This window comes from Branchiostoma floridae, chromosome 2 (genome assembly GCF_000003815.2).
Source record: "Branchiostoma floridae strain S238N-H82 chromosome 2, Bfl_VNyyK, whole genome shotgun sequence".
Taxonomy (NCBI): domain Eukaryota; kingdom Metazoa; phylum Chordata; class Leptocardii; order Amphioxiformes; family Branchiostomatidae; genus Branchiostoma; species Branchiostoma floridae.
The window spans coordinates 8,325,823-8,340,585 of NC_049980.1; the positions used below are offsets into that span (position 1 = coordinate 8,325,823).

The 14,763-nt window shown below is 39.9% G+C and overlaps 3 protein-coding genes across 3 annotated transcripts in view; 1 reads left to right on the top strand and 2 right to left on the bottom strand.

Moving 5' to 3' along the window:
- The window catches only part of LOC118409397 (POU domain, class 6, transcription factor 2-like), a 3,330-nt gene extending 2,694 nt beyond the window's left edge, over positions 1-636 (bottom strand). The window contains exon 1 of the mRNA XM_035810400.1: positions 559-636. Coding sequence (XP_035666293.1) covers positions 559-561 — 3 coding nt within the window. The 5' untranslated portion in view covers positions 562-636. The remainder of the gene's footprint in view (positions 1-558) is intronic.
- A 1,312-nt stretch (positions 637-1,948) lies between these two features.
- LOC118409392 (TATA box-binding protein-associated factor RNA polymerase I subunit C-like) lies at positions 1,949-11,238 on the bottom strand. Its single transcript, XM_035810385.1, has 11 exons — positions 11,052-11,238; positions 10,350-10,497; positions 9,744-9,940; positions 9,019-9,201; positions 8,091-8,551; positions 7,090-7,729; positions 6,648-6,806; positions 6,043-6,166; positions 5,451-5,655; positions 4,569-4,671; positions 1,949-4,098 (listed from the first exon to the last, which is right to left on the bottom strand). The coding sequence occupies exons 1-11, from the start codon at positions 11,190-11,192 to the stop codon at positions 3,823-3,825; spliced, it is 2,637 nt and encodes an 878-aa protein (XP_035666278.1). The 5' UTR covers positions 11,193-11,238; the 3' UTR covers positions 1,949-3,822.
- Positions 11,239-12,377: 1,139 nt separating this feature from the next.
- LOC118432689 overlaps positions 12,378-14,763 on the top strand; it is a 5,392-nt gene continuing 3,006 nt past the window's right edge. Inside the window, exons 1-2 of the mRNA XM_035844301.1 lie at positions 12,378-12,490; positions 14,408-14,528. Of these exons, the coding sequence (XP_035700194.1) occupies positions 12,473-12,490; positions 14,408-14,528 (139 nt within the window). The 5' untranslated portion in view covers positions 12,378-12,472. The remainder of the gene's footprint in view (positions 12,491-14,407; positions 14,529-14,763) is intronic.

The following is a 14,763-nucleotide window of genomic DNA, read 5'->3' on the forward strand; positions in this document are numbered from 1 at the left end:
CGGTTACTACGGAGGATGATACTCAGGCTAGGTCCCAACTGGACTGAGTTAGAATTTAAGCGGTCACAGACATTTGTATTACGTCACATCTATGGGCTTGGTGTGTGCATAGATCATCATCTCAGTGGCCTACATCAGCGAGTATATTGTAGATGAAGGTTAGACATCCAGGTAATAAGATTTACCAAAAAGAAGATACTGAAGCGACTGGACATGATTTTGGAAACGGTCAGACAAATAGCATTCACTACCTTTCGTTAGTGACACTGAGGAAATCTGGTTGAAGAGCAGGTTTTATGCTCTACATATGAATTGATATGCTGTAAAAAAAAGTCAAATATGCATATCAAGTCCTAGGTAGGGTAGAAAACCAGATTTCATCAGTGTCCGGCTGAAGAAAGGTAGTGGATGATACCTGAAACGTCTTACCGTTTCCAAAGTCATATCCAGTTGCTTCAGTAACCGCTTCTTTGGTTCATCAGCAGGTAACATAAGTCTGAACAGCGCTGTTGCACGTCTTGTTCAACTTCTACTTTGTGATAATAAAGGTGGACTTACCATGCATTTGGTCTTGCGTTTCGCCGCGTAGATGCCGATGATTCCAGTGGCTAGGAACTGAATGTACAACAATGATATTTATCATGATAATATGAAAGAGAGTATCATTCAATAATTGCGTTGTGCATTTTGATAGCGCTGGGTACTGCTGTGAAAGACAAAGTCCTGAATATGAAAACTAACATTCAGGACTCGAAATTCATTTTTGGGATAAGGTGCACTGGTGCACCCAGCTTAAAAAATTGGGTGCACCAAAACATTTTTGGGTGCACCACTTAAATTAAGTAATAACCTAATAGTAATAATAAAACTTAGTCACAAGCTATCAAGCTCTTAAACAAGTACTATCACAGACATTTTTATTATCTTTCTAACACTTAGATCTCAAGAATATGATGTATACTTTGATATCTTTTCATACATAAATCTTAGAAAATATTTGGGTGCACTTGTGCACCCACAGAAAATAATTGGGTGCACAGTTCCAATTTTGGGTGCACCTGCACCCATTATTTCGAGCCCTGATATTGCATCGTGTCTTACCACCGCTCCGGTCCAGATAGGATACCCTGTGTAGAAGAGTCCACTGCCCGGTATGATGATAGCGATACCCAGTAGTATGGCCAGGGATCCACACACTATCTGTGTGATAGACAACGCTTTGACGGTGTTCCCGCCAAAACATTTTGGAGTAGGGCTGGGTTGCTGGAACATATGCATGGTTCTGGAAATACATGAGATCAAGGAGGTTAAACTCACCGTGAAAAGTCTGACCTCAAATAACACTCGGAGGTTAAGCATGTGATTAGTGACATGTACTTGATAGATCTTGATAGTTTCGTAATCCGTGTATGGAACACCCAAATAATGATGCAGGCAGTGCGTATGATGTGTATAGTCTGACTACCGACCATATCTACTTCTATATTCGTTTAACTTACATAATCTTCTATTAGACGAAAGGGTTCCAGCATATGTTCTGACGACGGAAATGCAGACTGTTTAGTAACGTTTGTTTCAAAGTCCACGTCATTGTATTAACGGTAAAGTTCATTTTCTCCCGTTCTCACTTTCCAGTCTATCATTGAATGTGAAATCAGTCTTTCTGAATCAGTACACTACACATTAGCAAGTGGTTAATCAGTGAGTCGGTAATATAGCACGACACAACTCATGTTAAGCCTTACCTGGTGTAAAACGATGCACTGCGACGTGGCCTTGCGTTGCGTTGGGCCTCACTCAGCGGTGTGTAATAGGGTCAAAGGCTAACGTCCTTACGTGACTCACACTTGTTGTACTACTTTGGCATTTGTAACATGTACATTGTACATTGCGTATGTTTACTAGCGAAACTTAAACATGAGTTCTGAGAATTCATACCTCCATGAAATATTTAGAGCTTTTGTATTTTATCTTGTCTCATTGGTTATGCAAATTAGTATGAATTATTTGAATTCATTGTATTCTCTACTAAAATTATACATTGCATGCGCGAAAACTCTTTCCTTTGGCAGAATTTCGCGTTTTTATTTATCATGAAAAATTCAAATGTTATCTGCCTTGAAATGTTTAAACAAACGCCCCTGTAGTTAAAGAGCAAGCTGGTAGGGGGCCCAATCCTACATCACTTCTTCCCTATGTCAACACCTATCTGTCACTAAAAAGCACTATACTATCTCCAGGACCAAATATACAAAAACCTAATTTTGATGTAAAACCTACATTTAATATAAATAGAGTACATGGCACTGCACGAAGGGCAATTTATTCCTACAGGTATGATTTCAAAGACCGATAAATTCGTTTGTCCTTTCATCCAAAGGACAGTTTGCTTGTTCAATCAACTAAGTATATCAGCGAGCTTATATAACAGCCATTCGTGGAGCAGGCTTTAAAATTTGTAAAAAATGATACTCCAATCTAGAGAACTGCCTTATCATAATGTCTGCACCTGAAGGGGTGAAATACGTGTACGTTATACCAAGAATATCTACTGCTACATGAGTAGAAAAATAACGTTTTGATCATACATAGAAAAATAAACATACCATTTAGAAAGGTATTTCCTTGCATATCAACCATAAAAACAATATACATTCATAGAAAACTGAAAATCTAACGTTACAAATAAGCTGTTATGGGAGTTATGTAGTAGGCAAAGCCACACAAAGTATCCAATTCCATCAAGACCATAGTTCAAATGCTGAAAGGTCTTCTAAAAATATAATCTGAATTACAACAAACTATGTGGGACCAGGGTGTAAAAACTGAAACCAAAGTTTTTCATTAAACAATACCTTGTAGTAGAAAATGAATTCCCAAATATATAGTATTTATCTATTATTACATAAGAAGATATCAAAATTTTTGGTATTATTCTACTGTATAAAAGAATTTACCCTCTACATATTGCTACGTAGATACCACCCATCACATTTGCAAGTTTGGGAACAGTATTGAATTGAATATTCTGCACTCATGTTGAGGAGGTAGTTGTGGTCAAGTCTTATCTATAATATCTAAGATGAACCTTAAGCTTGATACAGCAAGTAGACGTTGGTTTGAACTATTTAGCAAATGGTTGATTAACTTTGTCAAAGAACATCAGTAACCATACGTTTCATTGACTGCACAGTAACTACTACAAATAAACTCACTTTGATTTACATGTCACGGGATTCAAGTAAACAATTAACACTTTAAAAGAACTGTTTTTTTATCCTTTAGACAGCTTGAACTTATAAGAATGAAAAGGATAATACTGTTTCAGAGGTTTTCCAAGCGGGATGAAAATACCCTTTGTTTAAGATAGTATAACTGATGAAGCAGCGCTTAACAAGTTAAAAATCTACATGCAAGTCAACGTTCTGATAAATGGGACAAACAGAACTAAATGAGTTGCCTTTTGCATGCATGTGAAACTGTTTCAAACAAACTGAAATAACTTTAATGCAAAAATGATACCCTCCCAATATACGTAACACACAAACAACATCTAAAGTCAAGCTTTCGATATATCATGATACTGCTCTTTTAAAAATACTTTCATACCTAATGCTGTTAGAATTACCATAATCCCCAAGAAGATGTAGCAGCCAGGCATGCTTTGAACATGTTTGATGCTGTCTTTTTCAAACTGTTTTCTAGAGATGCATGTACTGTGCCAGTTGGGTATCTGTAAAAAGCATGCACCTCCAAAACATTGTCCAAACACCACCAATACGCTCAAAATAAGCGCAGCTGCTACATTTTGTCTAGGATCAGTTAGAAACCCATGATGGACTTCCTCTTCTTTGCTTTGCCTGATGAGGCTCTGGGTTTGGGAGTGATGCTGAGGGACATGTCAGTGTCCTCTGCCTGGAACCTGGACGGGGAGAATCCCCCTGGGGTGGGGAGGGAGATCGGGGACAGGAAGGACAGGGGCGTGGCCTCGGGCCGAGCAGGTGTGGACGTGATGACCTGGTCACCTGACGGGCGTCGCTTTCTCTTCCCTGGTCTCATCTGTTCTCCAGTCCCAGATAACTCCCCACCTTTGTTAGACTGGAGTAAAGATATATTAAAGAGGTATTTCTAAAATATGATAAACACACAATCTTACAAATCTTGCATCAACTCCAAAATGAAGACAAACAGAAACAAGAGGTAGCTTTGTAAAGAAACTAACATCTCAATACATTTCCAAAGACATACACATGTATCTCTGAGATATGCATGCAGACAATCTCACAAATATTGCATCAACTACAAAAAACAAACTCCAGAAAGTACAAGAAACTAGAGATAACATATAGTTGTGAACAACAAGGGAAATTGATTGTCTACACAACATGCTAGGGCACACCATCAGTGGGTTTATGTTACTAGTAGCACATCAAGGTAGAGCCTCCTTTGTTACATTACATTGAAGGGGTGGTGATAAACCAGCTTTGCAGTGCAAAGATCTCTACAATATGGATAGTATATTTTAAGTGACAGATTACGGGAAGGTTCTGACTATATCAGTTACCAACCTTCTCTGCAAAGTACTGGTCGTAGTCTCCATCCCATGTTTTAAACAGCACCGTGCTGAGATGATCACTGGACTCAGTGGGGTCAATCAAGTTCAAGTCATACCTGAAGGAGAAATAGCAAACATTATAAGAATGTGTAATTCAAAATTCAAAATGACTTCTGTTTGTAGATATAGTTTAAAAAGGACAAGTCATAAACATATGTTCGATAACTGTGGTAAGAACATGAGTAAACCACTAATCACCGAGGTGGGAATGTGCAACGGTAGGGTGTTTGGATCAGAACACAGATGTCTTGGGTTTGAATCTGCTGACAGGTCTTGACGTTGTGCCGTTGGGAAAGCACTTAACACTAATATTCTCACTCATCACACTTGGAGGTCCTTTCTGTTTCAGTGGATCAAATAAAGATTTGTCCACATATGAAGCTTGTACTGTTAAATACAAACCTGGTGTGTTACGCCAGGTTGCCTTGTATGCAATACAAACAAGCAATACAAAGATGCAAAGAAACAATCTGACAAGTCTTTCATTGCCGTTCCTGCTGTTTCTTCTCCACTGAAAAGTCGGTACACCACAAACAGTACAGATTTTCTGTCAGCAATGCACTCCCTGTACCCACAGCAAACTTCAAACTACTGTAAATGCATTTAAGTTCGCGGGGATTTGATTTCGCGGTAGCGGGAAAAATGACTTTTCGTGGTGGATTTAAATTCGCGGTAACACCATAGATGGCAGTCCAATACCATAATAAAAAAATGTTCGCGGTGGATTTAAGTTCGCGGTGAAGTGGTCACATTAATCCACCGCGAACATTTCTGCATTTACAGTATGTGAATACAACGTTAAGCCCCCTCGAACATAAAAACTTAACTACATTACCTTGCCTGTTGTGTCCTATCTGCATCCCCCAGACTCTGACATGTCAGGATATTGTTGCTCTTGTGTGCCGCTGACAGACTTGAACTGAACTTGATGTCATGATGACATGATGGACAGATGTCATCCTGGCCCTCAACATCTACGAGGGTGCTGTTGGGCTTACAGAGAGTGCAGCTGGGGTTGGCCAATGTTTCAGCTGCAAATGCTGCATGGAGGAGGAATTGCACAATAGTTTACTGTTCATTGATGAAAACCAAGGTAAAAGATACACTAACAGCATGTTTACAAAAAAAAGGGAATCCTAACTCTAAAAGGTTACTACTGTTATTAGTGTTAACTCATATAAGCATATCAATGCAATGGTAAGTTGCTCATGAAGTAAAACCAATATGATTTCTATTGATACCCTAAATGATTATTATAACAGAGCATCATTGGTATGTCCAAATGCATTTATTTTGACACCATGTATGACACATTTCTACAAATTACTGGACCCTTTTCGCTCCAAACCAGAAACATTCCAAGAATGTATCATTCAGATCAGAGGCTCAGACTATTCATATCAACTCGCAGTAATTGTGATCATTACCATTGACAAGAGGTTTAGCATTCTTCATTTGAACCAGGCGATACCGAATCCTTTCCAAAGGCTTGGCTTTGGCCATGTCTTTATATTGCACTCTTGTCAAGCTGGGGTAGCAAACATCTGGATCCTGCAAAGAAAAAGAAATTTAAAAAGGTGAAGTTTACGAGTCCAATTATGTGCGTTATGTTTAGAATTTGATAAGAATCTACATGAACCTTGTAGACGAGTCAACTGCATAATCTAAGTCCAACATTTTTCAATTTGTCTAAAGAATTTCTGTACAAAGTGTTACCTTGATGAAGGTTAGACATCCAGGTAATAAGATACACCAAGTGATTGTTACTCAAGCAACTGGATATGATTTTGGCAACGGTCAGACTTGTCAGTCACTGACTAATGATCACAGATGGTATCTGAAACGTGTGAACATTTCAAAATCATTTCTGTTGCTTGAGTAACTACTATTTGTAGAAAGTTTTGTTCAGTCAAAAATAATGATTCACCTCTATTCAACTTCCCTATCAATATAGTATCAGCAGATATATTTTATATATCTTATAAAACTACAAGATGAAACCGCAGGTGGAATATATACAGGTATGACATACTTGGCTCTGTGCGACGACTGTGTCCATCCAGGATAAGCACCTCTCCGTGGATGATTGGGACAATCTGATTGGTCCAGACTCAGTGGTTCTACCTGCCGTTATGTCCGTCCTGTCGTCAGGAATGAAACTCTGGTAGAACATGTCCCCTGCGGAGGTCATCTGGTGGTTGGAAAATGTGGGGATTTAAGTAGCTTATCAACAAAAAGTATGGCGTCGTGTTGGCATAGTGGCTAGGGTGTTTGGCCCAGAACTCAGAGGTCCAGGGTTCAAATCGCCTGACATGCAACCAATGTTGTGCCCTTGGGAAAGGTATTTTACATATTTTTCTCACTCCACCTGTCAAAAAATACCCCCAAAAAATTACATGTAATACACAAGAGATATTACAGTCCAAACTACCATAGCTACAGCTTTAGAGAAAAGTTGTAAAAGGTGAAGTTACCTGCAAAACAGAGAAACCTGAGTCTTCGCTGCTGTGTCTCACAGAACACAATCCAACAAGAGGTCTCTGAAGTCTTCTCTCCAGAAATCTGTTGGAGAAAGTCCGTTGCTGCGGAGTCAAACGTGGCAGCCAACTGCCGACCTTGGATACTGAAAACGGTTGGGTCACAGACATGGGAGGGCAACTTCCCTCATTTACATACTGAAAACAGGTGGTTTCCTGTGGTCTCTGATTGGCTAGAAGGATCACATGACTGTTCAAATCTTGGGTCATATGGCTGACAATGTCCATGAACACTGGTGGCGACTTCAGCATGTGACTCCACTTCAGTAGAGCATTCTGGGGGAACCTCTCGTCAACGACGACCAGAGAACGTTTCATGGCGACGACATGTTGGAAATAGTTTGTGGGACAGACTCGGCTGAACATGACTCTCTCTCCCTTCATTGTCCACTGTGAAGGAAGTGAAAAGAGGGGTCTCCTGTCATGTTGTGGTCCTGACCTGACATCTCGAAGTTCAACTCCCGTGCTGTCGGAGTAGACCAGTAGACGGGGATGTGAGCCGAAGTGGCAGGCTCTCTGTGTGCTGTCAGACACAAAGTTCAGTGTGCTGTCCTGATCAGGAACTACCTGCTGTAACCTGAGGGCAGAAATGGAGGAGTGTGGGTCATGATCAGTCAAGGCTACATCCTGTCACTTGGGATCCCAGATGATCCTTTAACCCAGATGCCACAGTCATATTTCCAAACAGGGCCCGGCAGGGCTGTTTGCAGGACCGATAAGTACAAGTGTTTATCAAGGAATATACGTAAATCATGCTCATGACTAATACTTTTTATTTTTTTTAATGTTATGTGTATGTGTTGGCATATTTTGTAGTCTATTTTTTGTTGCCAAAAGCTGCCTGACTGAACCCTGGTTTGGAAACACAAGCTAACACACATACACACGTGAAAACATTGTCAAAGGATTACAGTCAACATCTTGCTCTTAATACTCACCTTCCATTTTCCCACAGTAGATAAGTTGCCCCAGTTTCTGTAGAAATTACGACCTCCCCTGCGATGTAGGGGCTCAAGGCTACTGAAGTTGGGCTCTTGTCAAACTGCACTGTCTGAAGCACCTTTGCCTCTCCCTGGTCTCCCTCGGTGGGGTCAAAAGACAGAGTGGTGCAGTGGTAGTTGCTTCTCACCGCAAACATGTCTCTGTTCTGGACTTTTACAGACTCACACTGAAGAATTCTGCCATTCAGAGAAAACTGCTGAGTGGCGGGATCAAGCATGACTTCTGTGTTTTGGGAAACATCATTGTCGTCGGTCTGGTATTTTACCGACAGTGTCCCAACATTGAGAACATCTAAGGAAGGAGAACTAGGGTACAGTATTGCCCCCTTGCAGCCATGTGCAGTACTGCAGAGCTCCTGGTAGCACATACTCCCTCCTGTTTCAGCTGAATCTGATATCTGAAAACACAAGACATTGCAGGGAACATACAAACTTCACTGAATAACAACATAACATAAATACAAAGCAAAGGGGTAGAAAGGGGTGGAATTCAACCATCAAAATTGTGAATGTAGCAATGACAAAGCATGAGATTTCAAACATATTTGTGCACAAATTTTCTGTTTGTCTTAAGTCCTAGTCAGGGCTGTCTCCAGCTTAAAATTTTTTTCTGTCCCACTTATTGTTTGGGAGCCTATGTTGTTAATTTTCCTGGTTAAATATATCATTTCAAGCTTATTAAAGTACATTTTCAACAGTTTCATGTCATTTTTGGGACGGATGGGGCAAAATCGTTTTCCGTCCCAAGGACCAAATTTCTGTTCTAGGATGGAAGGACAGAGAGCACTGGTCCTTGTTAAAATCTACTATGTGCACATCTTGGACTTGTGCATAACCGTCAAAACAAACTGAATCCTCCACTCACTAATTGTTCCCTCCATTCCATGAGGTCCTCATTGATATAATTCTCCAGAAGTTCCCTTGGGACATCACAAAGCACATCATCTAACAGGGAGGAGAAGTCGGACGCACACTTCTGTACGTACGGCATTCGTACTGGGATCCCGTCCCCCCTGGAGTGGAGGGTATTCACTACTCTTGTGTACTTCTGTAAGACATAAAATATGAGTAGGATTGGATAGCAGATAATGGACAGGTAGATCACTAGCTGACTGCACACAGAAGGCAAAGGACAGAGAAAGATGCTGGAAGCTGGTGCTGGAAGCGACCATGGTCCCCAACCCTCTAGATGAGGCTAGGACTAGGTGAAGTGAGGATTAGCAGATATAGCTTCTTCAATCTTGTGACTTTGTTTGGGAATAAACATCTTTTAACCCTGTTGAAATGGCAACTTCAGAAGCTATCATATCAGTTGACTGAGATTCTACAATTGTATATGTTTGATTCATCAATTACTTGAGCATCTAGAGTTGTTTTCCACTAATTTACCACAATCTAGACTTACTTGTGAGGTTACATTTAGAAAAGAAAAAAAATGGCTACCATTCAAAATCATGATACATTCTAAAGCAAATACAATGTACATGTATATATTTTTTTCTAATACAAGTAGTTAGAATGGATAACCTTTACATGGGCATGTCATGGTCAACACACCAGAAGGAAATATATGGTGAAAACTCCAGTTACCTTTGCTGGCATGTCTATGAAGTATTCCCACAGGAGTTTTGAGGATGTCTTAAACATGACGTCTCCATGGCACTGGTAAAGGTACTTGATCTGGTCCTGTACTCGGGTACAGGTGACGTGCTGTTTCCCATGCCCGGGACGTGTCACATACAGCTGCTTCACTACATCTCCCTGGTCAACATCATGTATGGAGCAGGCTGTGGAGGAAATAAAGCATATTCTGGGCACTGTGAAGTCAAAGGACACTAAAACATGACTGATATACATTTTGCCACTTCCAGTTATGTGTTACACATACTTTTTTTATGTCACCAAAAAGAAAGACGAGTATCTGTTCCTTTCCCTTCTTGCATCAAGACTTTTAATAACAATGAACAGAGGATATTTCTCATATGCAATTGGATTGAAAAGGAGATATATTACAATGTAATGTTATTTTCTGTTTGCAAGATACGTTTATGGAAATGGAGCCTGATAAGTGATATCTTGTGTTAAACCTAGGAACAAAACTCTGTCAGCCATCTAAAGGTATTTACCCGTTTTCATTAGAATTATAGAAAAGACTCAGTATGTGTATTTTTAACTGAATGAAAAACGGAATGTTACCCTGACTGGAAGGTAGTAGAGGTAAGGTGGGTTCAGGTGCATAGAATGTCTTGTGTCCACCCTTGTCAGTCCCATGACACTTTCTTGCCAAAGTTTCCAGACCGTCTGGTCCATCTCTCAAATCTACTGCCTCATACAGACCGTATTCCTGGTAAGAAAAGGGTTTGTTATAATCATGAACATACAGAATTTTTGAGGATGACAAACGAACTAATCCTGACTGGCCAATTGCTACAAGTCAAAACTTCAACATGTTTGCATGTATGTAACATTACATGATTTTGTACTTAAGTACCTATTAAAGCAACCTAGATGTATCCTACAATACCACCTGTTTTAAAAACTCAATTCTAAAAGTTATTTAGCAAACTAAAACACCACCAGTGTATATGCAATGAAGCCTTCTCAAACATTTTCGAAAGGAAAATAAATGTAGAATTCAGATTAGTAAAGTTGACAGTAAAAACTGTTGTTCCATTTTGACACTCCTCCATGCCGGCAAAGCCTTAGCAATTGGACTCCAGCCTTGCTACTGCTAGTTTTGGTCTGCTCCCAAAGGTTGCTACCCCAGCGCTAGCTAACAAGGCGTGGACTCCAGGATAGTAACAACTCAGTCTGGGAACTTTTAAAAGGGGTTGAAGTAGCTTTAACCTCATATTATTATAGCACAATTATTGCTTTTTTGTGATTAATTTTAATTACCTGAAACAAGTGGTGTCTTTGCCCGGTGGTCTCATCTGTTGGTTTTGGGTCGTGGGGGAAACTAAAACTGGGGAAGGCTCCGTGACTAGAGGACATCTCTGTTGTTGGCTCTGTTGTTTTTGTTTCATTATCACTAGCCATGAGCTTCACAAGAAGACATCAAGGCATATGAGAGCTTCTGAAAAACACAAGGGGACATTAGCCATGGCATAAGAAGAAAATAAAATAAAGATTCTTCATCTAAATGTATTCAAGCCAGACCTTCTGAATATACACTTGGCACTAGTACTGTGGTGATGTTGAGATAACATCAGATGTTAAACTGTTGTAAGAATTCAGAGGGGCGAGTAAGAAACAAACATGCCGACACCCAGGATCGAACCCAGGGCGGCGGATTACAAATCATGACCGCTATCGCTGTCGCCACAAAAGCTCAGAGCTGTTGGGTAAGGACGGTAGGCGGTACTTGAACGCCACTGTTACACTACTCCCCCTTTTTTTTCAAGATTCGTCCTCGAATCTCCGAGATCGATATCCCTGCCTGTTACTCACAGTGTGGCACATCTGCTAGCCTGTTACTCACTGTGTGGCACATTTCTAGCCTGTTACTCACAGGGCCGGTGTGGGAACCAATGTAAGAATTAAGAGAGGTGAGTTTAAGAACAGAATTATTAAGAAACAAACATGCCGACACGACGCCCGGGATCCAACCCGGGACGGCAGATTACAAATCATGACCGCTATCGCTGTCGCCACAAAAGCTCAGAGCTGTTGGGCAAGGACGGTAGGTGGTACTTGAACACCACTGTTCAGCACTGTTACACTGTTGGTATAAGTTGATTCGTCATGAACTTGGTGCTTAACTGTAGAAGTTGACAACTATACATTGTATTTGGTTGCTATCCAATGATTCAAACCTTCAGTTTGATCTAGAAATGCTGTAGCAATTAAATACATGTATATGACAATTCAGCCATTTAAAAATGATACCACTTAAGTGCCCAAATTATTTTATAAATGTTGCAAGAAGTTGAAGAACCAAGCCATAAAATTCCAGTCCCATAAAAACAAGTCAAAGAACTTACAAAACATCTCGATCTCGTCCCCCAGTTCTCATGTTCCTTAGTTTCAAGAAAACCTTACAGCCCTATTTTATGATCGTTGAAAGTCTGCGATCTATTATAAAACGTCCAACAAGAAACAGTATGATCAGGGAAAAGTTAGGACTTGTTCATGTCCTGAAACTTGTTGTCGTCGGCCATTTTGTGCTACCGAGAAACTAGATGTCCAATTTAGAAATTCCCATGGTGCATTGCAAAATTACCAAGGATGACAGCCACGAAGCGTTGGCTTATGGGAATATCCGGACTCTACAACTGGGGTAAAATCATTGGCGGACATTTTGAAAGGGAAAGCTGACGATGAAAGTTACTGTGAAAAGTGAGTCTTCTGGAACACCCAGATTTTACTTTTGATGGTCATGGAAGGATACTGAAGATAAGAGGGAAATTGTAGAGTTATTTGTTGTTGTTGTTGTTGTCCCTGCTTAACGTCTATTTCTTCGCTAGACGTGAGCTCCAGGTACTATTTCCATCTAGGTGCTTCTCATGTGATATTGTTGCTCCTTGGTGCTTGAACTCTGGTGCTTTGCACATTCGTGTATAGTAAGTTGGTGACCTATTAGTCCTCCCCGGCAAATCTCCCTGTGTCTTCTATATACTTTGAGAATGCCTTGTACATCTTTTTGTTTGTTTCTTCTCCCAGATCTTCTCTCATCCCTGCTAGCGTCATTTCTTTAAGACGAAATGGTGGACATATAACGTTATGTCGCTGAAGCAGAAAATACTGTATGATCTTCGGGCATATGGGGAGGGGGGCACAAAATTATTTTGATAGGTACCTTCACGGAAGGAAAACAAATTATTCATATTATTCTACAAATAAGTAGGTTAATGATCTGGACCAGACAGCTATCACGGCTACTGGAGGTGTAGCTGACACCCTACTATTTAGTACGTAATAATATCAGAAGTAATAGTGTCAGAACATAGCAGGAGGGGCTGGTAACCATACATATGATAATGAATTTGATATGTGTTTCTATGTTTTCTTGTAGGCTAGACTATATGAAGATAAACATTATGTATTTGATTGCAAATGTTGCCTTTCTAGTCGTATTTGTATCTTTGACAAGTTGAAAGTAACATACTTTTCTCCATAAGTCCATCCCCAAATGTTTGGTATAATTTTCATATTTTGTGTCCATGATTTAATGTCCATGAATTTGACTAGCCTGGGTGCCATCTTCTACACTTAGTTTTACTGTAATAATTGCTGGTGCAATCTTTTTGCTGGATCACCACAGAGTTAGCCAGCAGAAAGAATTTGAGACAGCGGTTTTAATTACTACACTGTATTGTATGATGAATTGATGGAATATGGTACCCAGGCTTATCTATGGCTTGATTAGCAGTTGTTTCTTTTGCTAATGATAAAGTAATATGCATATGTCATTAAGAAAATATTTTTGTTTGTTAGAAAGTATGAATATCAGACTCGTACTTCAAAACAAGTCTTTGTTTCAAAAGTTCCTGAAATATGATCACTTTTGTTGAATAAGCTGTTGTATATGGCTAATAGATTTTTTTTCCTCTTTTGTGCCTTTACATTTTTGGACCACCTCCGCATTTCTGCTAGGGTAAGTCTTTCTTCACTTTGTCTGGAATAAAATGTTGATATTAATATTATTGTAATGATTTTAGCCCAAGAATATATGATGTCTCAATTTAACTCTCAAACAAGTTTGTGTTGTTGCAAATGCAGTGCAATACAAATAAAGTTAAACTTAAAGTAAAAGGGTATTGAAAGCAACATAATTCAGGGCTCGAAATACTTTTTTCTGCATACCTGCACTGGTGCAGGTAACATTGAAAATTACCTGCACCAGACAAATTTTACCTGCACCACTCTGAATTTAGGAAGTATGGATCATACTAAAATTGTTCAGGTACCATTGCTATTTTTCATTTTATACTTTATAGGTACAAGGAGCTAACAGTCGATGCAGCTAATAACAATCCCCATACACCTACATCATAGGGCATTTATGTATGAAACCCAGTACATGGACTAGTGCAGGCTAGGTGCAGGTAGACACCAGAAATACCTGCACAGCCCAACTTTTACCTGCACTAACCTGCATATGCAGGTGGTATTTCGAGCCCTGTAATTGAAGCACCACCTTAATATTTCATTAAAGGATATGTGATTTTTTTAAAGGACTTCCATGGATCCCTGTAACTTTGATATAATCTGCTAGAGTCATAACCAAGAATTTGTTCAATACCTTTTTTCGTAGTTGGACAGCTGTGGCATCTTGGAGATGGATGGCTAACGATGACAACTGCGGCATCTGCCGCATGCCATTTGATGCCACCTGTTCAGAATGTAAACTCCCTGGTGATGACTGCCCACTAGGTAAGGCTCTGACATGACTGAACCCAAGTTGCCAAACTAGCCTAACAAAGCAGTGCTTCTAGCAGCTCTTTTACTGGCCAGGCATTAAAAAGGAGAGGAGGGGGCCTTGGCTAGGGCAGTAAGAGATTGTGTGATAAAGGCTGCCAAGTATTCTTGTGCAAAAGCTTCCATTGCCTTCAATCCATCTGTATTTAGCTACTTAGTTCCTATCAACAAACAAACAAATATATATATA

Coding starts and splice junctions, on each gene's coding strand:
- LOC118409392 (XM_035810385.1), bottom strand. CDS start 11,192: ATGGCTAGTGATAATGAAACAAAAACAACAGAGCCAACAACAGAGATG. Junction 6,807..7,089: donor CAGGTTTCTCTGTTTTGCAG/GTAACTTCACCT, acceptor TCCAACCACCAG/ATGACCTCCGCAGGGGACAT. Junction 5,656..6,042: donor TGCTAAACCTCTTGTCAATG/GTAATGATCACA, acceptor TCCTCCATGCAG/CATTTGCAGCTGAAACATTG.